The sequence below is a fragment of the Lasioglossum baleicum genome, chromosome 3 (genome assembly GCF_051020765.1).
Source record: "Lasioglossum baleicum chromosome 3, iyLasBale1, whole genome shotgun sequence".
Classification (NCBI taxonomy): domain Eukaryota; kingdom Metazoa; phylum Arthropoda; class Insecta; order Hymenoptera; family Halictidae; genus Lasioglossum; species Lasioglossum baleicum.
Genome location: NC_134931.1, coordinates 4468341 through 4493673, shown reverse-complemented (window position 1 = coordinate 4493673; position 25333 = coordinate 4468341). Strand labels below are relative to the sequence as shown.

General features: G+C 36.4%; 3 protein-coding genes and 1 long non-coding RNA gene across 5 annotated transcripts in view; 1 reads left to right on the top strand and 3 right to left on the bottom strand.

Moving 5' to 3' along the window:
* LOC143221741 (uncharacterized) overlaps positions 1-12302 on the bottom strand; it is a 38802-nt gene extending 26500 nt beyond the window's left edge. The window contains exon 1 of the mRNA XM_076447213.1: positions 11692-12302. The gene's annotated coding sequence lies outside the window, so the exon portion shown is untranslated. The remainder of the gene's footprint in view (positions 1-11691) is intronic.
* Positions 12303-13200: 898 nt separating this feature from the next.
* On the bottom strand, positions 13201-15711 carry Nmdyn-d7 (nucleoside diphosphate kinase homolog 7). The gene is made up of 9 exons (XM_076447219.1): positions 15353-15711; positions 14889-15055; positions 14648-14806; positions 14365-14572; positions 14181-14301; positions 13980-14104; positions 13632-13745; positions 13467-13574; positions 13201-13389 (listed from the first exon to the last, which is right to left on the bottom strand). The coding sequence occupies exons 1-9, from the start codon at positions 15470-15472 to the stop codon at positions 13354-13356; spliced, it is 1158 nt and encodes a 385-aa protein (XP_076303334.1). The 5' UTR covers positions 15473-15711; the 3' UTR covers positions 13201-13353.
* Positions 15712-17808: 2097 nt separating this feature from the next.
* Gp150 (leucine-rich repeat domain-containing glycoprotein 150) overlaps positions 17809-25333 on the top strand; it is a 32043-nt gene continuing 24518 nt past the window's right edge. Inside the window, exon 1 of the mRNA XM_076447212.1 lies at positions 17809-17940. Coding sequence (XP_076303327.1) covers positions 17844-17940 — 97 coding nt within the window. The 5' untranslated portion in view covers positions 17809-17843. The remainder of the gene's footprint in view (positions 17941-25333) is intronic.
* The window catches only part of LOC143221750 (uncharacterized), a 31236-nt gene continuing 26898 nt past the window's right edge, over positions 20996-25333 (bottom strand). For both annotated transcript variants that reach the window (XR_013011845.1, XR_013011846.1), the window contains exon 4: positions 20996-25329. This is a non-coding gene — a long non-coding RNA (uncharacterized LOC143221750). The remainder of the gene's footprint in view (positions 25330-25333) is intronic.

The following is a 25333-nucleotide window of genomic DNA, read 5'->3' as shown; positions in this document are numbered from 1 at the left end:
ATTGATAATTATCGGTTTCATGGAATGGAATGGAACAATCGAGAAATCGAGATTGTTTCTTTTTCTTGTTTCTGGAATCATCTGGAATTCAATCGTGATCCCTTCTTCACAGTCGAACAATTTTTATTCGAATTCCATTCCGGAGAATCTTCACGTTGGAATCGACAATGTGCGTTTAAATTTCGATTTAAATCGAGGCTCGGAATCATCGATCATTCAAGAATTCAAAGCATGCGATAAACTTGCTCAAAGAGGATCTACCTATAAATATCACTCGATTAGAAAAATATTTTTTAATCTTCTGTAATTGGAAGATATTTTCCACTCATTTTATTTTTTAGTACTAACTTATTATTATTGTTACGGGTATCAGGGTATGATATAGAAGATTGCAAAGATATATACAGGGTCTGTCCGGAAAGTAATGCAACCACATTTTTTAAAAAAACATCTATTAAACATATGGGTGCAAACCTTTAAATTTCTTCAAAGTAGGATCCTTGGGCGTCGACACATTTTTTCAAGCGCGATTTCCATGCTTCGTATGCTCCCTGGAAGGCGTTTTTTGGAACCTCTCGTAGCACCCTCGTCACAGCCTCTTTGACGCGTTCCACGCTTTCAAAATGGCATCCTTTTAGCACATTTTTAATTTTTGGAAACAAGAAGAAGTCGGCGGGAGACAAGTTAGGACTGTACGGGGGTTGAGGAAGTGTTGTGATCCAACTAAGTAAGAAGTACCGTTTACTGTTTTCCCCGTAATCTATGGAAAGTTTTGGTTGGAAGTGCTCGACGAGGCTGCGATGAGTGTACTACGAGAGGCTACAGATAACGCCTTCCAGGGAGCATACGAAGCATGGAAATCGCGCTGGAAAAAATGTGTCGACGCCCAAGGGTCCTACTTTGAAAAATTTTAAAGGTTTGTACTCACATATGTTCAATAGATGTAAAAAGAAAAATGTCGCATTACTTTCCGGACAGACGCTGTATACATACATCAACTGTTAGACAACGAGCTCACCCCTCAATTAAAAGATGGCTACAAAATTATTTGCTGGTTGCGTCGAGGTTTCTAACGAACGTACAATGAATCGCAGTAATATTCGGACATTTTTGAGAAATTCTGTTATTGAAAAGTTATCGTCCTTTTAAAAGTGTTCGAATATTTCTGTGGTTCACTGTATAAAATCGAACAGAACATTATGTTATCGAAGTCTCCGCTGCCAAAGACGGAACAATTTCGCGAGATCAGGATTTCTTAAGCTTTTCCACGTAGATCCGACAACCGGTCGTAAAATGACACCCGCGCTTGCATAATACTGCTCCCATTTAGTATCAGCTTTTTTGTGTGTATGTATCGTTGTTCGATTGGATTACATCCATGTCGCGGTCCGGTACACCGTAACTAGTCGTTACATTCGATTTTAGTGATTAAGTATACAAACCAATAATTTAATTTGATTGAAAGCATTCGTACAAAGTTGACGAAACAGATACATATTTGACTAATAGGAAGACAACTTTTCCTAGAATCTGTACGTGTGAAAGGATAGAGACATTTTACAGAACAATTCTAACAATAGACACGAACCAACATCAATTTGATTGAAAGCATTCGTACAAAGTTGACGAAACAGATAAATATTTGACTAATAGGAAGACAACTTTTCCTAGAATCTGTACGTGTGAAAGGATACAGACATTTCGCAGTACAATTCTAGCATTCACTTAAGCCACACTTTTACCTTTCGGTGGTCACAGCAATGACTCGGGACTATTCACCGATGTTTACTGGATATAACGGTTTAGCATCGACCATATCTCACCTTACAGTGGGTCATTTCTTTGAAACGATATTGACACTGCTGCTCTATGCGAAGAGATAATGTAAATCTTGATATGTAACTTTCATCTGCTCTATAAGTAATTCTACAAACAATAACTGTGCTAGAACCAAGTGAAAATTTCTGTTATTTCGACTATTCTTTCGAACTGGCGCAGTAGTATTTTAATATTTTTCTTAAGCATACGTACAGTGACTCCCACTAATATTGGGACACTTTTGAATCGACTTTTTTTTTAGAAGTTAGAACAATTGATCAACAACAACGAATGGGAGTCACTCTAGATTTCCGTTTACGAAAAGTAAAATGATTCGCATCGCACACTGAACTTTATTGATGGAAAAATGGTACATGTTACAATTGTTGCTCGACAAATTTCTGTTGTCTGGATAGTTTCTTTTGGATGATAGAATAGTGCCTACACAACAATATGATATGATAAAATATACGATAAAAATTAACTAAAAAATATATAAAAAAACTTTTTATAAACCACGCTTATATTAAAATGCACTAAAAAGGAGAAAATAATTTTTTTACTTGTTCTCCGTAAAATACCGAATCCAGTGAAATGATTAATAATATTTTTCCCCATAATTTTAAGCAATTAGTTCAGCATTTCTTCTGTTATAAATTTAGTGTCGGGATAGATAGAAAAATCTCATATAAATTTAAATACAATCATAACATTAGTGACTGTAAATAAAAGCGTGGAGCGCCCACGAAGATACGTCAATATAGTTTAGCGCTTCACGCTTTTATTTTTATAGTCACTAATGTCATGATTTTATTTAAATAAATTTATATTAAATATTTCCATCTATTCCGAAACTAATTACAAGATTTGACGCATGCATACAACAACACTGCAAATTAATATAAGCGTAGTTATAAAATAATTAGGAATATTAATACACTACTCTGGACTTGATAAAATCTGCCCATAATTCACGTCACATTATTTCAAACTAAATTAATTCAATGTAACTTTTAGGATACTGTGAAAAATGAACCGTTAGATAGTGCTTGTTATTTCAACATTATATGGAATTCGTTTAGTGTTAATATCCTTTTCCTTGAAATATCTCGAAACAAGAATTATATCACTCAAACCACTTTCATAATTACGGGCACGAATGATCAATCGACTTGTTGAGTTTTTACTTTGCATAAAAATCCGCAGTGAAGTCAGCTGTATTAGCAAGAAACGAGCTGAAAAATCTGCAGAATGCATAACGAGCTGTACAGTGATCGGATGTTATTACAGCTATTGAACCCCTAATTCAGTGACTCACACCCCATTTGCATGATCGTCGCGATCATGTTTCTGTGACCCGGCTTGACACGGTTCGTTCCCATTCGCGATTACTTTCCCTCGCCCTCGGTATCGGTCCGCTGATCTTCGTGACACAGATTTCTAACAATAAGTAAAATCCGTCATTACGTAAACACAGCGGCTGTCGTTACCGAACGGCAGTCGGAATTACGAGTTTCTCCCGCGCGCGAAAAGAAACATCGCGTTCACCTTTATCCGTCGCGTGGAGTCGCGTGCTGCTTGAAAATCTCCGGTCGCAAATCACGTAAAATCGGTTCCCCGTTTTGATAGTGTTTCTGATCCGATCTATCGTGCAATCGGGATCGATTGATAAATGACAGAGCATGAAACGTCGATTTTACGATCGATCGTGTTAAGGTTCGTAGCCCTCGTCGCACAACTACGCTCACAAAGGAAGGACCCCAAGTGTCCGACTTCGATTTTGATAATTTTTTGTGAGATGATGGAATATGGTTCCCTAATACTGTGGTTGTCAGGAAGAACGCCGCATGTCACATAATTTCCATTTCGAGATATTGCCGTTTAAAGTTTTGGTCACTTTGCCATAGGATATCGGTTCAATTGCATTATGTTTTTAAGCCTTTCGAATTTATTTTTATGACTTTTTTTCTGATAAAGACGTAAATCCTATACTATAAATCTCAATTAATGCATAAACTGACATTTTTTGAAATTGTGACATGCGGCGTTTTTCCTGGCAACCACAGAGTTATGTATGCAAAATACATATTAGGTGTAGTTACTCAATAGTTTTAAAAATATAAACAATTAAAGTTTTGATTTGAGCTGTAGTTTTCGAAGTTCCATTAGCCGTGTAAGCAGGTTGCGTGATTCACAGGTATGAAAGTTTAATTGTTTATATCTTTAAAACTATTAAGTAACTACACCTAATATTTTGCATACATAATTAGGGATCCATATACCGTCATCTCACAAAAAATTATCAAAATCGAAGTCGGACACTTGGAGTCCTTCCCTTGTCAGTAAATTAAGTCTCCGTACACCCTTTAAAACAGAATAACTTTTTTATAATTATACCGAATGACCTGACATATTATAATTAATTAGAAGCATTGGTTTACGAAATGATATTGCAAAAACGACTTCCCAAAAATTATAATTTACACGGTTCCATGCAAAAATAAAAAATGCATTTTTTAAAACTTTTTTATTTGGACCCTTGGTAAAAATTAAAAATATGTCTTTTGTATAGTAGTTACACACCTGCTGAAAATTTCATCGAAATCGATTGACATACACACGAGCTACAAGCGATTAATATAGGTGAAACTCGTAGTTTTCCACGACTTTTGATCAGTTTCTGCTTAAAATCCACAGAATCGTACATCTTTCGACGCGTGTCGTTTTTTCCTGCGTCAACCGATTTCGATGAAATTTTCAGTATGTGTATAACTAACATACATCTACAAAACACATATTTGAAATTTGCATTAAGGTCCCAAATAAAAAAGTATAAAGGAATGCCTTTTTTATTTTTTATGTAACCTTGTAAATGATAATTTTTGGAAAATCTTTCTTGCATATCATTTCATAAACCAATGCTTTTAATTGCTTACAAAACATCGGGTCACATTTGGTATAATTATAAAAAAGTTATTCCGTTTAAATGGTGTACGGAGACTTATTTTACTGAGTGTACGCATGTACATATGTATACTGCCGCTCAAAAGTATGTGGACACTTCCTTAATTCTTATAACTACCTGATGAAAGTTATGATATCTTTGGTAAATTTGATTATCTTGTATGTATTTCAGTTCGTACAGTATTGGAGAACATATTTTAATAATAATTTATTAAATATCTCACCGAGATAATGATAAAAAATAATTATATTTTCTTTTCTACATATCCACCGCGTGCTTTTATTTTATTTTTTATTTTATGCTTTATTTCATTACTTCATTTTCAATAAGGTTCCACTCAGATTCTAAGATGTCCCACAAATGTTTCTCAGATTTGGGACATCGTTTTCAAACTTGTCCATCTACACGATCCCATAGTTTTTCTTTTATTTATTTAAGAAAATTGAATAACTAAATCGTTTATTTTGGAATACATTACATACATATTCATATAGACTTTAGCAATAAATATTGTTTGATAATAATAATACATTATATATCACAAATTTCACGAACACGGTAAGTGGTGTCCACATACTTTTGAGCGGCAGTGTATACATATATGTACTCGCTCTCGCAACGTTTCGCGAAAAGCCTGCGGATGTTTGTGTAACGATTGTGCAATGATTTTTATGCAATTTGGAAAAATTGTAAATTAAGTACGTACCTACATGTCCATTCTGCTATTAACGTAATCATACTGCATCGTATTTGGTCTCATTCTAATCCGAAAAATCTCACAAATATATTCGTAAACGTTTCATAAAATAATGATGAGAAACAAAGAAGTTTTGTCATTTATTGCTTTGGATTTATCGACACCGCTATCCTTTCGAGCATTCTAGCGGCAAGAGATCAAGGTGTTCACAGTATGTGTACTATGTACACGATACAAGTGACATTTCGGTCTTGAAGTTTCCACAGAGATCGAGACACAGTGCTGCGCTGGCGTGGAGCGAGTAAATCATTCAAAAGAGATCGTGATCGAGCAGCTAATCAGAAAGTTCTATGGCGAGACGGAAGTGAAAAATAAATCGGAGGGGTTCCTGGATGTTCGATTTCGATTTTGCTTTCACTGATTGTGAGGAGACTGCGACGCCGTCGAACCGGGTCAAGTGCATTCAGCCAAGAGAATCTATTCTGTTCGTTCCTATGGCGACTCCGGAGATCCTCCGAGGCGCATTCAAAGGAACTCGCAAATTACTCGTCGTTAGTAGTCAGCGAGACACGCTCGCCGCCGTGTGCGTATGCCAATTCGTATGATCTGCGTTATTGATCAATGCCGGTGAATGATGCACTTGCTCGAAAACAATCAAGGGATTACGTTCCCGGAGAATGCGATCGCCGGGGACGAAACTGCGCGAAAATAATAATATTAATAATAAACTTCACCGATTTCTCTGAAGCTACGTTTTATCTCATTACTAGACAGCGGATCTCTATGCAAAATAAAAATGTTACGCATTGATTGTGCGAAGCAGGAATAACATAAAAGATGATTTTATCCTTTAACGACTTTGCTACATTAAAAGCAACATTACGATATTCTTGAATTTTTCCAATCTTTTACTGTTTTTTATTCCACCCAACCAATTTCTTCAGAAATGCATCTTTATGCAAAATAAAAATGTTTTGCATCGATTGTGGGAAGCAGGAACAACATAAAAACTGATTTCAACCCTTAACGACTTTGCTATATTAAAAGCAACATTACGATATTCTTGAATGTTTTCAATCTTTTACTGTTTTTTATTCCACCCAACCATTGTCTTCATAAATGCATAAAGATCCGGGGTCTACTCATTACATCCGTACATATAAAAGGTGATTCTGGAAACTGGGACAAGTCACTGCTGTTTTTTCAATGAAAATAGAAAAAAGTGATAGGAATGAACTGCTAGAAGTTTTAATAGCTGAAGTACTATTCAGCAATTTGTTTACCGCTCTCGAACTGTTTCTCAATTTTTCAACTTGTTATCTAAAACTCTTCTCATTTGTATTATCTAAACGCCTTCTTTAAAATGATGTTGGACTGATTCTTTTAAGAATTAGTTAGAAGAAGACTAGTAACAAGTAGTAAGAAGATTAGAGTTCCGTGAAGTGCTGAATTAAAAAGTGATCAATTGCCACAGACATTTTTTTCACTTTTAAAAGTGAGAAACAGTGGAAACCTCGGTATACGTTTGCTTCGGAATACGTCCTGTTTGGACGTGACTAATTTTGCTCGGTATACGACATAGATTTTTTGTAAGAATTTTGCGTCATTTTTAAATAATTATCTCGGAGGAGAAATTAATTAAATTAATAATCGATTATATTCGGAGTTGATGTATTATTAACTGACTGATCATCCAAGTAAGGATCAGTAATGGAATTACTGATGAGGGGTCAGCGTATGATCGTGAAGCCCGCGAAGACGCAACACAGAGAGATGAAAGAAAATGATCAGTCGATGGAGTGTTCCTTTTTGTATTTTAGCATTAAGCAGAGTTTAAATTTGAAAATATATAGTAAAATCTCATTTCTTATTTATGTGTTTAAACAGTGTTTAATTTATTTTACAACCCCATTAATGTAGGTATTAATATCAATAGGAATTTTTTTTTTAAAGTTGGTTTGGTATACGTCCTATTCGATATAAGTCCAAACATCAGGAACGGGTTAAGGTTGTATACCGAGGTTCCACTGTATTTAGAATCTCAAAGCTTTACATTTAGTGTTTCAAGCACAAACAAAGGTGTCGATCGCACCGACATATATTTATTTTGCATTTCAAAGTAGTTATTTCATTGAATAAAAATTTATTTATGTCGGAGTGATGTAAAGCTCCTTGTATCCGGTTATGTAAAAAGTGAAGTGCGAGTGATTAAAGATTAATTAATATTCTTTCTATGTTCAGAGGTCGAAGGCAAAATTTCATTACCGTAGAAAAAGTTGCAACACAGACTTCATTTACGACCGACAAAATAAAATAGTTTCGCAAGAGACATTTATAAAGACATTATAAGATGACTCATTCATTTACGAGCGCGGTCGCTGTCATTATTGTACGTAGATCATTAAAAATCCGGAATTATTTTCCGTTGATTTATGAAGGACTATCAATCGACGGCGCAATTATTAAAATGTCAAGCGTGCATATTAGGTCTAATAAGGGGATTCACCTGGCTCGGGGGAGAATATCTGAAGAATTGATAAGCAATGATTCGACCTAGACACCGGCGCGTGTGAAGTCATCGAAAATTCGCCCGCCTTGTCAGAGCTAAACGAGCAAATTGGGCCTATATTCAATTATATCATTGAAGTGCCGAGGCGTTAGCTGATTCCTCCAGATGTTGGGGTGTCTCATCGCACCGTCGTCGTCGAGGGTATTGAAATACATCGACTCTCGCAGAACGGGGTATCGAGGAAAGGAGACATGCCTCTTCGAGAATTTCTCTGTTGCACAATTCTTAACTGATCTGTAAATGGTTGCGGTCTGTGTCTTCCACAGATGGGCAAACCTATGGCTGTGCATTGGACAGTTCAATAACTAGACTGCGGATCTTTAAGCAAAATAAAAACTATCTACCTGAATTGCAACAAGCTAGGGTGAAATAAATATTTACTTTCTTGTTGAATATGTTTGATAGGTTGAAAATAATATAGTATATTTAAATTCTTCAAATTGTTTTTACTGTCAGATATTGGAACTGGCCATTTTTATCATAAATGCATAAAATCCGCAGTCTATTAATAACGTACGTAACTTAGGGTTGTATATAACATTCCGAGAAAATGCAAGCTATCTCCAGCAGACGGTGAGCAAAATTAATTATATCGCTGTTTTACAGTTTCTTCGTTTGACCGAGGTGGTGGAAAATGAAAAATTAAAATTGGACGGACTTGCAGAGTTTCTGTCAGATTGTCCGCTGAATTTTTTAAACAATGCATTGTACCAGGGTCGGCAAACTACGGCCCGTGTAATTCATCCACTGAAACCCCGCAATAACACAAAATTTCGTTCTTCAATGTTTAAATAAATGACTATATTTATAATATCATATTGAGTTCATCATATTGAATTCAATATAAATAAAAAACCCACTTTGTTTAACCCACTGAGATTAATGAACACGAAAACGTAAATGAAATTACGTAAAATAAAAAAATTAATGAAATATAAAACATGTAAAAATATCACTTCCTAATAAACAAATGTTGATCCTGTTTTTGTTGTTGCTATATGAGTAGAATATTACCCATGTAAATATCTTCGAGTTTGCCACCCGGCCCGCCGAGAGCCTAAAAGTTTTACGACCTGGCCCTTTCCAAACACAGTTTGCCGACTCTTGCATTATACGATTCGAAATTGTTTTCTCTTATGTTTATTCATTTATTATTATTACATACAGTGACTCCTATTAATATTCGGACGCTCTAAAAAAAGCGATAACTTTTTTAAATGTTGCACTATACGATTCAAATTTTTGGGAAGCTAGAGCAATTAGTTTACTACAGGATGTGAAAAGACATTTTTTTCGAAAATTTCAATTGGTCGGAATTGTAGAGAAAATACTAAAAGTTGTATTTTACAAGTTTTTCATGTGGGCCTATATTGAAAATTTAAAAATACGTTTTGTAGATCTGTGTCAATTAAACATATCCTGAAAATTTCGTAAAAATCGGTCGACATTGCAATGAGCTACGAACGTTTAAAGATGGTAAAAATTACAGATACTACATCTTTCAATGTTTGTCGTTTTTTTCTGCATCAACCGACTTCAATAAAAATGTCACAACGCATATAATTAACACAGGTCTACAAAACGTGTATTTTTTAAATTTTCAATATATAGGCCCACATAAAAAAGTTGTAGAATGCAACTTCTAGTATTTCCTCTGCAATTCCGATCAATTGCAATTTTTAAAAAAATTTCTTTTCACATCCTGTAGTAAACTAATTCCTCTAGCTTCTCAAAAAAGTTCAAATCGTATAAGTCTAATATTCAAAAAGGTTTGAGAGCGTTCGAATATTAGTGGGAGTCACCGTATACGTAAGTATGTATAGTGTAATGTGAAAGGCTTAATTTTCCTACTTATCAGACAATGTTCGGTATTTTACCATGTTTTTATTAGCTCGCTTTCTTGTCTATATATAGAGACTTGAAATTTTAAGCATAACTCAGAACTGGATAACAATACAATATTAGAAAAAGATTTTTAATAAGCCTATGTTTTCGCTTAGACGACTAGGTAAGTTGAAGGTTGATCAATGTGGTTGAAAAGTTGAACATTCAAGTAATACATGTTCATACATGTAACACATGTTCAACACATGTTCAAGTAATACATGGATAATGAACATTGCAAGATTGATTCGAAAAGTTTAAGGTCGATCGATATGGTTGAAAAGTTGGACATTCAAGTAATATATGTTCGATGGATAATGAACATTACAAGATTGATTCGAAAAGTTGAAGGTTGATCGATATGGTTGAAACGTTGGACATTCAAGTAATATTATATAATGTTCGATGAATAAAAGCAGAGTATTAGAATGACTAGCACACAGTTGAAAAATTTAATAGATACATGAAGATTCAGTGAATCTCGCAGACATTGATCTCCGTCAGAAGTATCGCTTTATTAAAAATTCTTGCCCATGCCTCCGGTACAGCTACGAAGACGGCCGGGAGTATTGAAAGGAACTCACAAATTACATTATTAGTACCGGCAGACACGCGTCACTGTCTTCGGTATGGAGAAGCTTCGGTGATATAATACGTCATCGATGAGTACCGTTTTCGTACCTTTTAATCGATAAACCGCGTCGATAAATTCAGACGAGAATACGGGAATAAATAGATAATGAACAGCCATATTCGTAATTGCAATACCGGCGTGGGAACTCCATCTCTCGCGTACGGTAAATGACTATAACAATCCAATATCCCAGGTTTAGTATACGATTACGTATTTAAATGTAGTTGTCGCGAAACTTTCAAGTCGGAGTCCCAATTACTTGAATGTTCGTGGCGAGCATATTAAAATGTGCAATCGTCGCTCTTGAATAATAACGTTATTTTCAAAATGACTATAACTTCCTGTCTTACTTCTAGCGCGACAAAGCCGCGGTTTTAATTTAATTTATGCAATTAAGTCTCATTTTCAACGCCGCGGCAAATTGCAGTTAATGTACACGATATCTCGGATTTGCAGCAATGTTTCCCATTAAAGATCGCAATCAACTATGATAATCGTTGCGTGCTAGCTTTTGTTCATAGTCATCCGTGCGTTATTAATTTGACAGACACAACAGTGTGCTTCCGGTACACAATAATCGACAAATTCAATTAAGAGAATGAATATGAAATAAAAACGACAGACTGTGTGTGTGTGTGTGTTTACTGTAAAAACCAAACGTAAATTCGAACTAAACTGTCGATCTCCCCTAATACACAGTGGTTCGTGTACATAACAATCGAAAAATGCTGAATTCAATTAAGACAACGAATATTGAATAAAAACAACGGCAGTTTCCGAATCTGGCGATGTTCACCAATGTCGTTCCTACAAATTAGGTGATTGCGAAAACGAAACGTAAACTCGAACTAAACTGTTACTCGCTTACGAAAGGTATAACTTTCGAATTTCTTAACACGCGCAATATGGGTGCAGTGTCGCCGAAAAATTTGTAGCTTTCAAAACCCGAATCTCTGATCCTCCTGTTTTTATTTTCAGACAGCAGACAAACCGGTTTGTCTGAGAATAGGACGAACAATGCTTCGACTGTCAACATTGGTATTTCCCATAGAACAAGGTAGATTAAAGCACACGATACTTATTATCATTTCACCTAAGTCGGAGACAGGAACGGGACAACTTACTGTGATCGAAACTCCGGAAGCGACACGTGCCTGGGGCGCGAATTCCTCTGATCAAGAATTCTCGCCGACACGGAGGACCTACTTGTAAATGAAGAAAATGTTCCCGAGATCACCACTGCACCAACAAAAAAAAAGAACGAAGACGCTACCGTGCCCACAGGGTTAAAACTTCGATATGGAAGGCGGAATTTTTAAATCGTAAACAAAAAGGATTTCGATCGATCCCGACCCGTTTTGTTGTCTCGGATCGAAGGTTTCGATCAAAATCGATTTTTCGAGAACTCTGAAGAGTGCCGTTGGGTCCGTTCCGCGCGCCGTCGAGCGCACTACTGATCCGAGCCGATCGTCGCGGCAAGACCGGCACGAAAATAAGCGCAAGAGTATTCTAATACCGCCAATCGTGTGGAAGAGCGTGACCGCGAACCATCGCGCCGATTCGCGCCTCTTCCATTGACAGAAGCGTGACCGATAACAGAAACCGGTTCGGCCATTTTTCTGGGGTTGTTGCGCGCGGGAAAGCATGGTAGTGCTCGCTTTTAATTTTCGATTCTTTCTAAATTCGTAAAATTAACATAGCTGCAGGCGTTTTACGAACGCCACTCGCGTTCGAACGTAAGTATACAGTGGCAAAAGGTGAATTTGAGTGCAAAACCTATATGATTTTGTTTTTGTAAATCTTTGAAAATACATTTTAATTTTAACACATACATATACTACTCTAAATTTTTGTAATTTTGGAGCGATGACACTCGCAGTAATGACACCGTTCACGTGTGTCTAAATAAATATATACTATAATTTAAAAATAGATATTTAATTAATTTCAAATATTCTGAATGGGTGAAATTGATTTCCAAAAGGTTGAATTGGACTTGCAAAATCTATATCCTGGCTCCCCTATCATTGCGCGCATTGACGCTGTTGGTGGGAGAGCCAGGATAGACCGAGCATGTAAACCATTCTTAATTTTGTTATTTACATCGAGTCTATAAAACTGTGCCTTGTCCAACGAGACGAGTCGATGTTAACTTTCTCAGGTAGGCAGCAAACGACGCACGCTGGTACTTTACTGCCTCGATCGTCGCGTTGGAGAAAGTACAGTCCGTTTCTATCGATTTTGAATGTTGATAACCGAATATATACCCAGCGTTTCGCGGTTCAGGGTATTCCCAGTATCGTAAATAATTCTGCATTAATGGTCCTGATCTTCAGCTGTCTGATTTCTCAAGCGCCGCGGGACATTAAAGCGGATTTAATTAGCAGTTTCAACGGTGTTAGTTCGAGGAATTGCGACAACCGCCAAGAAATAAAAGGATCTTTTCGCCTAATCGTCCGCAGCAGTCGCATCTTTGCGACTTTTCATCAGAAAAGGGGCCGCGTCGCAGATCCTTGACATACATCATTACGCCGTTATTGAGTACCAGTTTCTTCAACATTTACGACTAGGATGCGGATTTTTATGAACAAAAATCGTCCGTGTGAGAAATAAGAAATTCGAATCGAATACAAGCTTTTTTCTTAACCCATGTTTTATTATTTTATATTGAAAAGTGGCACTTTCAAATTCCGAGTTGTTATAAATAATTAGGTCAAAAATTAGTACGATCGATGTTCCTTATTTAAGGCAACTGGTGGCATTTTTTTGTATCATTCGTTTTGTGTTTAACTGTTATTAAGAATTTTGAAGAAGTACTCCACCTGTGTGTGTAAACAATTCATTAGCAGTTTTAACCAATGCTTCATTTTGCTGTATGTGCAAATATATGCTTCATTACTTCTAAACTTCCATCTTCGGGCAAATCGGAACAATGTATAGCATTTTGTACTTTTGTCTTCCCGTATTTGGCTCGAAGGGTGTTCGGTCTAACTTGTCGCGCTATGTCCTGCAAGCAACAAGACCATGAATACTATGAATTAAATGAAAAGACACGTATACTTACTGGGTCCATAGGACCGCACCATTTCCTGAATTCCCCTTGTACATCAAATGTTGGATCTTTGTGCTTTAATTCCATTACAATGCATGGTCCAGATTGTAGTTCTCCCACCATGGCCTGAAACCAGATTCGTTAACCTTCGATTACTCGCGCTCCACTTTCTACATGATTGGTTACATGGAACTTTACATTGCTCTAATATAAATAAATTTTGATTCAATGAAGTAACTACTTGAATGCAAAATAAATATTTGCTACCGTGGTCGACACCTTTGTTTATGCTTGAAACACTAAATTTAAAGTTTTCAAACTGTAAATACTGTATGATACGTCAGCGATGTTTTTACACACCCCGTAATCCGATAGCACGCCCTTGTATACTTCTAAAAATTCTTCTGCGTCAAACGGGTTAACGTTAAATTGCTGTATGGCAGAGATCGTGTAACCAGCTTTTTGAATGTCATCAATAATATCCCCTGTGTGACAGAAACGAAAATAAACAGTGATAAAATGCTTAAGATATACATTAGTTAGAAATATATTGTTGTGTACCTGTTAGCTTAGCTTGAACAGCATGTGGCTTAATAATACAGCAAGTGCAGTCTTTTAAAGTGACCGTGTTTGCCGGGCCCTTCTTTTTGCTTTTCGTGTCAGGAAAGAAGAATTGTAATTCCTAAAAAATAAGGACGCGTAATATGTACGTATACTGAAAACAATACTAAAAAGTAATACCAACTTTCTCTGCGCTTTCTTCTTTCAGAGAACCATGCAAAGCATTGTGAACAATGTCTTTACCATAACAAGCTCTGAGAGAATTTGGAGCTTTCGAACGAGCTTGCTCGCTATCCTCTGGTCCAATTACTTCTAGCCAACGTGTAATCGCATGATCACCCAATAATTCTAAAGCTACAATAGGTCCGGAGATAAGATAATTTGTAACGTACCTAATTGAAAAATATAAAAGATAGAATTTGCATTTAAACATTGGAAGCATATAGGAGAATGAATTCATGTATTACGCTGTATCTGTACTCTCTCTGTCTTGATAAAATATTGTTGCCTCGTCCTGCGTCAGTTTGACCATTTTTATGTTGGCAATGTGGAAGTCGCAGGAGGCTATGCGCTTTAATATCTCTCCTAAGTGGTCGAGAGCATCTGGCTTTACCATTGCAAATGTTCTAAAACAAATTATATTTTACCAATTATAACAACTGATAACATATTTTAAACACGATTTAATAATCAAGGCAATAGAAATACTTCTGCATTTTCGTTTGTAATTTCTTTCGTGTAGCACAATCCGCGTAATCCGTTATTTTGATATTTCGTGAGAAAATGGTCACAATTGCACCCACATAAAAATCGTCTGCCTTTATGCCCTCGCATTTTGTTCTCCTTAGAAACGTTTTCTTTGCTTTTATATCAAACTGCAAAGTAAAATCAGATTGCAATCTGATTATTAAGTAGTTCGAATAATATAATCGGTAGATGGCGGATTTTATGCATTTATGACGAAAATGGGTAAATGTAATTTAAAACAGTAGTAGTATTAGAAGAATTTCAAAATATTGTTATAATGTTTTCAACTTATTAAACATATTAAAGGGGTAGTCACGAAGTAGATAGTAAAAATAAATTTCTGTTTCACTTTAGTTTGTTGTGATTCAGGTAGAAAATTAGAATTTTGAATTGAGATCCGCTTTTAATAATCAGGAAACACGTACCAATTCAACGGTGTTATCGTACGGATAATAATACAAATAAAAGTTCTTCAGGATACTAGCTATTTTATCATACCACTCAGCCTCGAAAATATATTTTTCGTTATGCTCCACCGACATCATTTCAATGAAAATTTATTTTATAGGTAAGGTTACGTTCAACGTCCATTTAATTATTGTTTTTGTGTCCTATCTAGTCATACTTCGATGAAGTATACTGTATATATTTCAATAGCATGGTGACTGTAGACATTGTAGCACTTAATGAACAACAAATGTATGTAGCTATGACAACGGCTCGATAGTATAAATAGTAATCAATGAACAGCTGACTGAACACTGAACCAGAGAGTATATGAGAGTGCTCACTGGTGCTCACGCCCGGGTTTTGGCCGTGCCCATTATAGTGCTGCCCCCTACTCTAGTGCTTAGCCTGGATCAGCTCCTGTCATTCACATTTTCGGTGAGAATGCGAATTATCACGAAACCATATCGATTATTATTAAATGTTACATCACAGACGAGATATAGGAATAGACCTGACACCCAATGCATTTTGGTGTGGGAGTTGGCACCGACGAGATACTATTAAAGACTGCCAGCCTTATGGGAGTTGGCGGGACTCGAATTTTTCGGTATTTCTTACGCCCTCTAGGATATATTCTGGCTCCATCCAGAGAAACAGAAGGCCAACGACGGCATTTTGTCGGTGAAGAAGACCACTGAGGAGATTCTCGTCGCGATGCATTGGTGAGAATGCGAATTATCACGCAACTATATCGATTATTATTAAATGTTACATTCCCCGCCATATTTCAGACGATGTTTTGGCATTATTGTGGCACTATTTAGAACCTTTAGCGAAGTGGTATATCAGATCACTGTAACTTTCACGTTATCCCCGCGCCCGTCGCGCCCGGTTACCCGGCTCGCTGAATAACACAGGGGCTATCGGTGGCACAGGGGCTGGCAGTCTCGTGGGTAGCTCCGTCACCGACCTCGTCGGTGACAAAACTTCAGCCTTACAGAGTACAGAGGTGCTTAGTCGTAACACCTCTATAATACACTGTCCATGATAATACACCGTGGTCTACTCTTATACCTCGTCTGTGGTCGCGCACCTCTATGACCGCAATGTACACCTCTGTTGGTCGGGTTGCAGCATTTTTGGCGGATTTTTAATTGTTCATAACTAAAAACTGAAGCTGAAATCGCAGTTTATTTATTCTTCATTTTCGTTTTGCATTGCCATGGAGAACCACCTGTTGAATTTTCTCCCATCTGTAGTCGACCATCCGCGATATAACATATATGTATATAATATTGGATTGGAACTTTGGAACGAAAGTTCGTAGCGTTTGTAAATTAAAATTGAAAGCTAAAAATCAGATATTTATTCATAGATTTATTCAATAACATATTTTCGATTCTGTTCTATTACTTTTTGCCACTTTCGAGGTCACTTATCGTGTATATACAGTATTCATTTGTGCCCATAATTATGAAAGTTCGAGATATTTAAAGGATTACGTTTCAATAAATTAAAAAATATTTTTATATTATGTGGTATTTTAACACTAGAACTACCGGATGAGTCAAAATGACTTGCTCCCGATTTCTTCTGTTAGAAATATTAAAATTATAAATATGTTTTCCTGAGAAATTTTTTTAGTCAACTTCTCTCTCTCTCTCTCTCTCTCTCTCTCTCTCTCTCTCTCTCTACTGAAGTACATATTTAAACAAAACTAAACAAATTCAATTTTGTCATTATTATAAGGCAATGTATGCCAATTGCGTTTAGTGCTCGGTAGTTCTAGTGTTAATTTAGAATGTGATTAGTAGTAGTGTAATCTCATACGAAAAGTGGTAATTTTAAAGTTTGCATTGACTTAGGCCATTTTTTAAATTAACTGGATGACCTACATATAAATGACTTAAAGCGATAAAAAACTACGAGTTTTATTGGAAACAAAACTATTAATGAAATTATTAATTATTTTTAAAAAGTTTTTATCAGTTTAAGCTTTTATCATTATGAGTTTTGAGATTTTTAATGATTTTTACTTTTTCATTTTTTACGCGTTACGAGTAGACTGTGTTCGTTTTTGATTATACAAATAAACTGTTTTTCATTGTTCGCTATTAACAAAGGAAGTTATTGGTGAAGCTCCATAAATCCTTCAGTAATAACCGACAAACTCATTTTTTTATACATATTGTTCACTTAGACCACTTTCATAATTACGGGCACATATAATACACGAAATTGTTGAGGCCGTCGGTGGTCACAGTGAAACCGTTAAAAACAATGTTCTCGGAAATGTTCCCCGATAGTTTGAACAGTGGGTATCGGCGGGCGTTGTATCACTGCGTGAACCATTAGCGTATCTCCGTCAATTTCCGAGTGTAGGATCGTTCCTCGGCAGCTTCGGGTTTAGCTTCGCCAGATGGCACGAGCACGGTCACCTGTTTACCTGGATTCCTACCTGAGGGGATGCAACATCAGGGACCGTCAGAGTCGACCAATAGCTGCGCCGACCCTGGGCCCCACTCGTCCCCTTCTTCTGCGCGTCACTTGCCGCCTGACTCGAGTAAGTAGAACAGGCTCTACGTAGTTCAGAAATTCATCGGCTGCCTGCCGAAACCGATTTCCAGCAGTTATTCCTCGCTGCTTTCACCGTAATTGTCGCGCGTCGACGTATAGTGCGCCGTAGTGTACCGATTCCTCGTGGAGTGCTTCATTGCCGGTCGGGAGAGCGTGATCAGGTGAGAAATCATCAAACTCATCGATCGTCGAATCGGATCGGATCGGCCAAGAGGAAGTTTCCCAGCGGCCAACTAAGGACATTCCGATCGATGCTCGATCCGATCCGGGTTCTCGAGGACATTCGGTATTTCGTAGGCGTGTTTCCTCGATCCCCTGCTCGCCTCTAGCCACCCATTCCATCGACCTGCCTGCATTTTTTCCACTAAGGTCGCGCGACTGCTCGTCGCCATCTAAAAGGAAATCCGTCGACTTCCATCCTTCTCGCGTCTCCTGCGGCGATCACCCCCAATTTTCTGGAACTCTTCTCGATGACTCTTCCTTCGAAAAACCGTTCAAATCCTCCAAAGCTGCCCAGCAGGTATGGGTATGTTGAAATTTTGACGCATCTCCGCCAGCCTGTTCCACGCACGAACCTGATCGCATTGCGCCTGCTCGACGTTTATTTCGATTCCAAGTTCCGGAATCTACCCGTGGAATCCAACGAACGTCGCAGTCACAACATGGCGAGGCAGGCGGTTCATCGGAGTAGTTGTTTAGGTCCCCTTCAGCATATCTATATCGTTCCATTGTCCTCGAAACTTTGGTGGGATTTGCATATATGCAACTTTGGAGAGGACCAATCTTCCTTCCGAACGTCTACTTCCATCCTTCGACTGCGGCGTCAGGATCTATTTTGTCCCAGAGAGTATCGAAATCTTCTTTTAATTTCTTAATTTGAAAAGAATCCACAAGAAACGCCCTATAAAAGTGTGTGATAGAAGTTTAACGAAGGAATACAGATGTATTGTCGGCATCAGGGTTGTTCATTGTTTTTTTCTGGTTCTAACATTAAACCTACCGAGCACTAAAAGCTATCAAGATGTCCTATCTTCGAAAAATTTGTGCGATTTTTATAAGAACACGTGCGTGGATAGAGAAATTTATCTAATCGATTTCAACGTACAGTTGGCTCCCGCCGATCGCGTTATAACGCGATCATAGAATTGTTTGAAAGTACTGCATGTAGTAGTCAGACTGCGGATGTTTATGGAGTTTTTCATTTTTCCAGGCAAATTTTGAGAAAGTGGAATCAAATACACTCTTATTTTCAGTGGTACATAGTAGCCTGTGTAGATCTGAGATAAACGAAGACAGTACTCAATTTTATTGAATATTATATTCTATATATGATATGTATAGCATTTTTTGAAAATTTTCAAATGCCATAAATGCATAAAGATCTCCAGTCTGCAATACTTTATAATTAGACAGCGGATTTTATGCATTTACGGCAAAAATGAGTAGATGTAATTTAAAGCACCGAAAACATTAGATGAATTCAAAACTACAGTTATACGGTTTTCAACCTATTAAACATATTTGAAAGGAAAATAAACTTCTATTTCACTCCACTTCGTTACAATGCAGGTGGAATATCTTTATTTTGCATAAAGATCCGCTGCCCATTTATAATCTACTACTATATGGCCGTTGCCAAAGCATTCAAGACAAGGCATGTTAACAAACAGAAGACAGTACCTCGGTGACTGTAAACCGAGCAACACGCGCATATAATAAACAACTTTTATAAAAAGCCCTGCATGAATACATACATATACATATGTATCTCGTGTGTCCAGTAAGTGTGCAATCTTTTTGAACAGTCTTCGTATATGTGAATGTACTGTCGCATAAAGAATATAGAAATATGTAGTCCTTTTAAACAGTTTTTTGACCACGTTATACGGGAAAATTTACTGTAAACGACTTCACAATTGCGATAATTGAAGGGGTGGATGGATGAAGATGTCAAGTACCAAATTGTTTGTTTTCTGTAAAAGAGTTTTTAGCGAGGTATGTTGTCATTTTTTGATGAATGAAGATAATAAAACACAAATCAATTATATACATATATTGTTATGGTAAATCTCTAATACAAAGAAAGATAATAATTATCTTCAATCATCAAAAAAGCATAACATGTTTTGTTAAAAAACTCTTTCACAGAAAACAAACTTGACACCTTTATCCATCCACCCCTTCAATTGTGAAATGAAAAATATGAAACCGGTCGTTTGACCGGAAACGGTAGAGAAGTCTATGTGTTTCATGGTTCCAGTCGATTAATGCAGATTAATCATGTGTATTCCGCAACCGGCGCGCGGCGTTCGTATTAAAAGGTCGCACCATGGGCATGGTTCATTGCGGTACTGCATACAAATATTCGAGTAATGATACAAAAGCGACCATGAAATGTTTGAAGCGCCGGGAACAGTTAAGCCGTTATATTATAGACCCAGACACAGGGTATGCAGACTACTCTCTCTCTCTCTCTCTCTCTCTCTCTCTCTCTCTCTCTCTCTCTCTCTCTCTCTGTCTCTGTCTCTTTCTCTCTTTCTACCGTATACCTTTGAACGCTTATCAACAGTCTCAGATTAGCCTGCATTTTTGCGTCCTCATTGGCGCTGGCTGACTGCGAAACAATGACGACGATAAGCAACGCGGATAGGAAGACAGCAATGCTTTTATTATGTTCCTTCACTCGTCGAAGTGAACGTAAAAATATCGTGCGTGATCGGACTTCGAAATTGAATTTTTCAGGATGCACCCTTTGCACACACTCGGAGCTATTTTAACTAGCAAATTAAACATTTCTTCCAACCTAGTATAATTCCATTCTATTGTGTTGGCAAGAAAGTAATTTCGGTATTTTAAGGTGAAATAAAACCGAATCTCTTTATTCAAGCGATCAACTTTAATTAATAGAATATTTTCTTATTTATTCTTTTTGGCAAAAGATCATCGAACAGAAGGAAAGTTTCATATTCATTAATGTTCATTGCTTGAATACAAAAATTCGGCTCTATTTCTTCTTAAAATACCGAAATTACTTTCGTGCCAATCCGATATATGATTTATTTCATTTTATGAATCTGAAATTGATGTAATACCTCATACAATACTTGAATGTTTAGTAATTGATTAGTAGACTGCGGATTTTTATGCATTTATTGCAAAATTGGGTAGATGAAATTGAAAATTGTTGGAAAATTTTGAAAATTGAAGATATCAATATATAATTTCTCCTAGAGGAGATTAATTAATGATTTTAATCTATTAGGGAAGAAATAACACCCAATTCCGTTTCTATTTTTTGCAATCGATGCAGACAATCTTTATTTAATAAGGTAAACAATATTGTGAATAATGGTACAGCAATTTTTAGTGGTAACTCTGAGTTGCCACTCGAGTGCTAGGCAAAGTCAATCTTGTCGACATTTTTATAAGGGAACATGTACCGGTTTCACTTTTAAGGCTCGATATAGGTGTAGTGTTAAACAAGACTGAAAGATTGTAAAAGTGGAATGAAATTGACAGCGACGTGGTTCCCATTGTCTTATCTGTAGAAGATTATTTTCGGAGCAATCACTTGAATCGCAGGTTACAGCAGTATCGCTTGATCATCGATGTTAACTTTAATTTCATTGTGCAATACGTCTCATGTTGGTAACTTAACGCGATTCCTATTCAATTACAATAATATGGAGACAACAATAGACGTTTCGCATTGCATAAATATGCTTATAGTCACAGTGTCGATAATTTTTCGATTTATGTAATCGTTCAAGCTCTTGGTGCCCAGCTTATTTTCATCAGTATTTTTATGAGCAATTAACAATTAATACAAAATTCGTAGTCATATGTGTACTATATTTGTGGTATCAAAAATTTAACTCGAAACAAATAATCAAATATTTCCGAGCGACATTGTATGCAAGCAATTAACAATTAACCCCCTGCCGTATTTTGACGAGCCAGACTCGTGATGAAGGTTTTTAACAAAGTCTAACAAATATAAATGTTAAGAGTTCTTTTTTAGATGAAATAAAATTTGATTCGTTTGTAATCAATATTTAAGTAAGCACTTAAATAAATGTAAAATACAAATTCTACGACATTTTTCGGGATTAAGTCGTTCTAATCACTGTAAAAGAAAATGTAAGGCAAGGGGTTACTAATACAAAGTTCGTAGTAATACGTGTGCTACATTTACGATGTCAAAAATTTAATAACTTTTCGTGCCATTGGAAAGCTGAATTACCCATGTGCGCAATTTTCAACTGGAAACAAATGATCAAACATTTCCGAGTGACATTGCATGCAAGCAATTGACAATTAATACAAACTATGTGTACGGCATTGTGTATTTCGTTTAAATAGTATATCAGCGGTGGTCTTGCCTCGTGTGGTCACGATACACGAGCATTAATATTAATACAAATGCCAGAAGTATATGCGTAAGCTATACACACATTCTGTCGTCACCACTATAATTTCACAATATACTGGGTGTTCAGAAAGTAGCGACTCGCACGTCGAATAGGAATACATACTTGTTCGTTTTAGTCAGATGTGAAGAGCTTGGATGATTAGGTAATTAAACAATGAAACGTATACTGTTCGTTTGATATGCAACATAATGTGTGCATGAAAAACTTCTAATGGAAAAAGGTTGACGTGCTTGATTATTATTATTGTTTACAACGGTATCTTCTTTGCTTTTGATGAACGCAATAAAAATGTGATATCTAAAGTGCATCGTAAACATTCCTTTATTCTCTAAGTCGTAATCACTATTGCGATATATTACGTTTTATCTTAATGTCTACATATAGTCTATGCGATAGTGTATCAACTATAATGTCACTGCACAATTAAAGTCGTTGGAGACTGTCATGGAAATTAATTAATTCATCACAATTTCAATTGTTCGTTAATACATATTTTAGTTGTCGCTGATAATGCGACATTACTATGACAAATTACAGAACAGGACATTTTCGTTTTGTTGAAGATTTATAAACTTGAACTCGTTTTATATAATGCAGCTAAGCAATAAATATCTTGTTTTATTGCAGCAATCGTATTTTTTAAATTATATATATACGGTACACCTGTAGCTAATATAGTGCTGGAGTTGTTGGTGTACTATACGAGTCACTAGGCTGGAGTACAAAGGGTTAACACTAAACCTACCAAGCATTAAATGTGGTAGGTTTAATGTTGACTATGCCTTTGCGTTATTAACACTAGAACTACCGAGATTAAGACGAAGCTAGTTCTACCAAAACCAGTCAAAATGACTGGTCTTTAAAAAATATGTAATAATGGAGTATTTTCATATTTATTGATTTATTACCATCTTACAAAAGGAATATGGGGCCGAATATGTTTTTGAAAATATTATGCAGTGGTAATCTTCCAGCTTTAGACCCTCCTTTTACTCTGTGCAACTGGATCTTGCATACTTCCATTTTTGTCTTCAGAACTCGAAGGCAGACAAACACGTCTTCTTTTACGTAAATTCAAAATATTTTTTAATTCACTCTCCGTGGACTCCTGAACATTTTCTTTTCCCCTATAATTTCATTACTATTTATCCTATTATTACTATTATGGCCTCCCCTAAACGTAACATTTACCCTATTTATTACTATTATCACTGTAAAGTTCAATTTCATTTTCTTCTGATTTACTTTCTTCATGCTCATATAATTCCTCAACCTCGATATCAGAGCATTTCATTGGTATATTGTTCACTTTTTGCAACAACTCGGAGATTTTAAATCGTTTTGCCATTTTTAGGGTTAGTCAAATATTGTTATACATATAAAAAAGAATTAGGTCCTATTCCAACGGCTATGGTATACGTGGCCGAAATTTCTATAAAGTCACTGTGTTTTGTGCCCGTGCGAAATCAATACGGGCCGGTTTATGTACTTCTTTAAGGCCTGGTTTACGTTGTATTTTTGTCCAGAAGAATTTAAAAGTTGTTGCACACGCGTCTTGTTGTTACTGGGAGCTCCAATTCAGCTCGAAATTGTGCTGCATTTTTCCTTTCCTTAGCTGCAGACCTCATTAATATTGAATGTTGTCTCTTCGACTATTTTTTATTACTACCTTTAAGATGACTTTTTTCGTAATTTTCACGTAGATTGATATAATTATTAATCACAGTATATGACCGAATAGTTTTCTTAGCAATTGCGCGATTAGAGCAGCCCATATCTTTATAAGCATCGATTGATGCTTTTTCTTCATGTATTAGTACTTTTCCTCTTGGCATTCTCATACACGTGAATCAAATTATAACAAACAGGGGATTTCTGTGAGTTCTAAAACTAATACTTTTAGAATATTCGCAGTTTTCCGTAGTTCTCTGCTCAGAATACAGAGAAACACTAAGTGACTTTATAGAAACTTCGCACTTGTGTTCTGCACCACACAGAAAAAAATTTAAAAAAACGTAAATAGTAAACATAGCGGTCTATAGAGTACGCAGTCCCTCTATCCGAGTGTCTACAAGGCACAAGACCAGATACGATAAATCTACAAAAATGGTGATATTTTTAAAATATCTATGAAAAAGAAGATGACTTTATAGAAATTTCGACCACTGTACAGTATACAAAATGACCGCGTGGAACAACATCAATAACTATGTTACGTTACATCGCAGCTATGTTTATGTTAATGTTATGGCGCCAAAATAAGACGTTGCGCAAAACACCAATAAATCTATTTAAATATCTAATAAACGATATCGGGTTCGGTAAACAAATTGTTGAATACTTTTCCACTTAGAGAAGTACCAGTCAAAATGACTGGTATTGGTATAAGCAGCCATGATACAAAATTATATTGATTCTGAATAAATTAAACAAAAATGAAATTCATTATATCACTCCAAATTTAGTTATCGCTGTACAAGTCATTACATCATTGCGGGAAAAAAATGTAACATGAAGTGGGAATTTTAAATGAAATTGTAAAAACAGTCATTTCGACAGGGTCTGGTGGTTCTAGTGCTAAAAAACTACAAACGTAAAAGACTGTATGTCAAATGAAGAATGTAGATGTAGATCATTGGTATTCCTAGATCCACGTGCACCTATATTAATGAAATCTGCTACCTGCAGACACCACAACAATCGAGTCGGACGGTTTAGCTAGTACGTTCTTGCGTCTTGAAGAATATTTTGGATTCTTGCGCAGGTTCGATTCGTTGCGCAATAGCGAGGTCAGTGTCCAATCGAATAATAGTCTATTTTTGCCTGGTTCAAGCTTCCACATCGGCGAAAACGATTATGAAAGCGGCCGCAACAGCGCGAAATAACAGTTGAACTCGCAGAACCGTCGAACTGCTTCTACTAGCAACACGTGACAGTGATATCTGA

Coding starts and splice junctions, on each gene's coding strand:
- Nmdyn-d7 (XM_076447219.1), bottom strand. CDS start 15,472: ATGATGTCGGTGGAGCATAACGAAAAATATATTTTCGAGGCTGAGTGG. Junction 14,105..14,180: donor TGTTCAAGCTAAGCTAACAG/GTACACAACAAT, acceptor TCTGTCACACAG/GGGATATTATTGATGACATT. Junction 13,390..13,466: donor CCGAAGATGGAAGTTTAGAA/GTAATGAAGCAT, acceptor TTACACACACAG/GTGGAGTACTTCTTCAAAAT.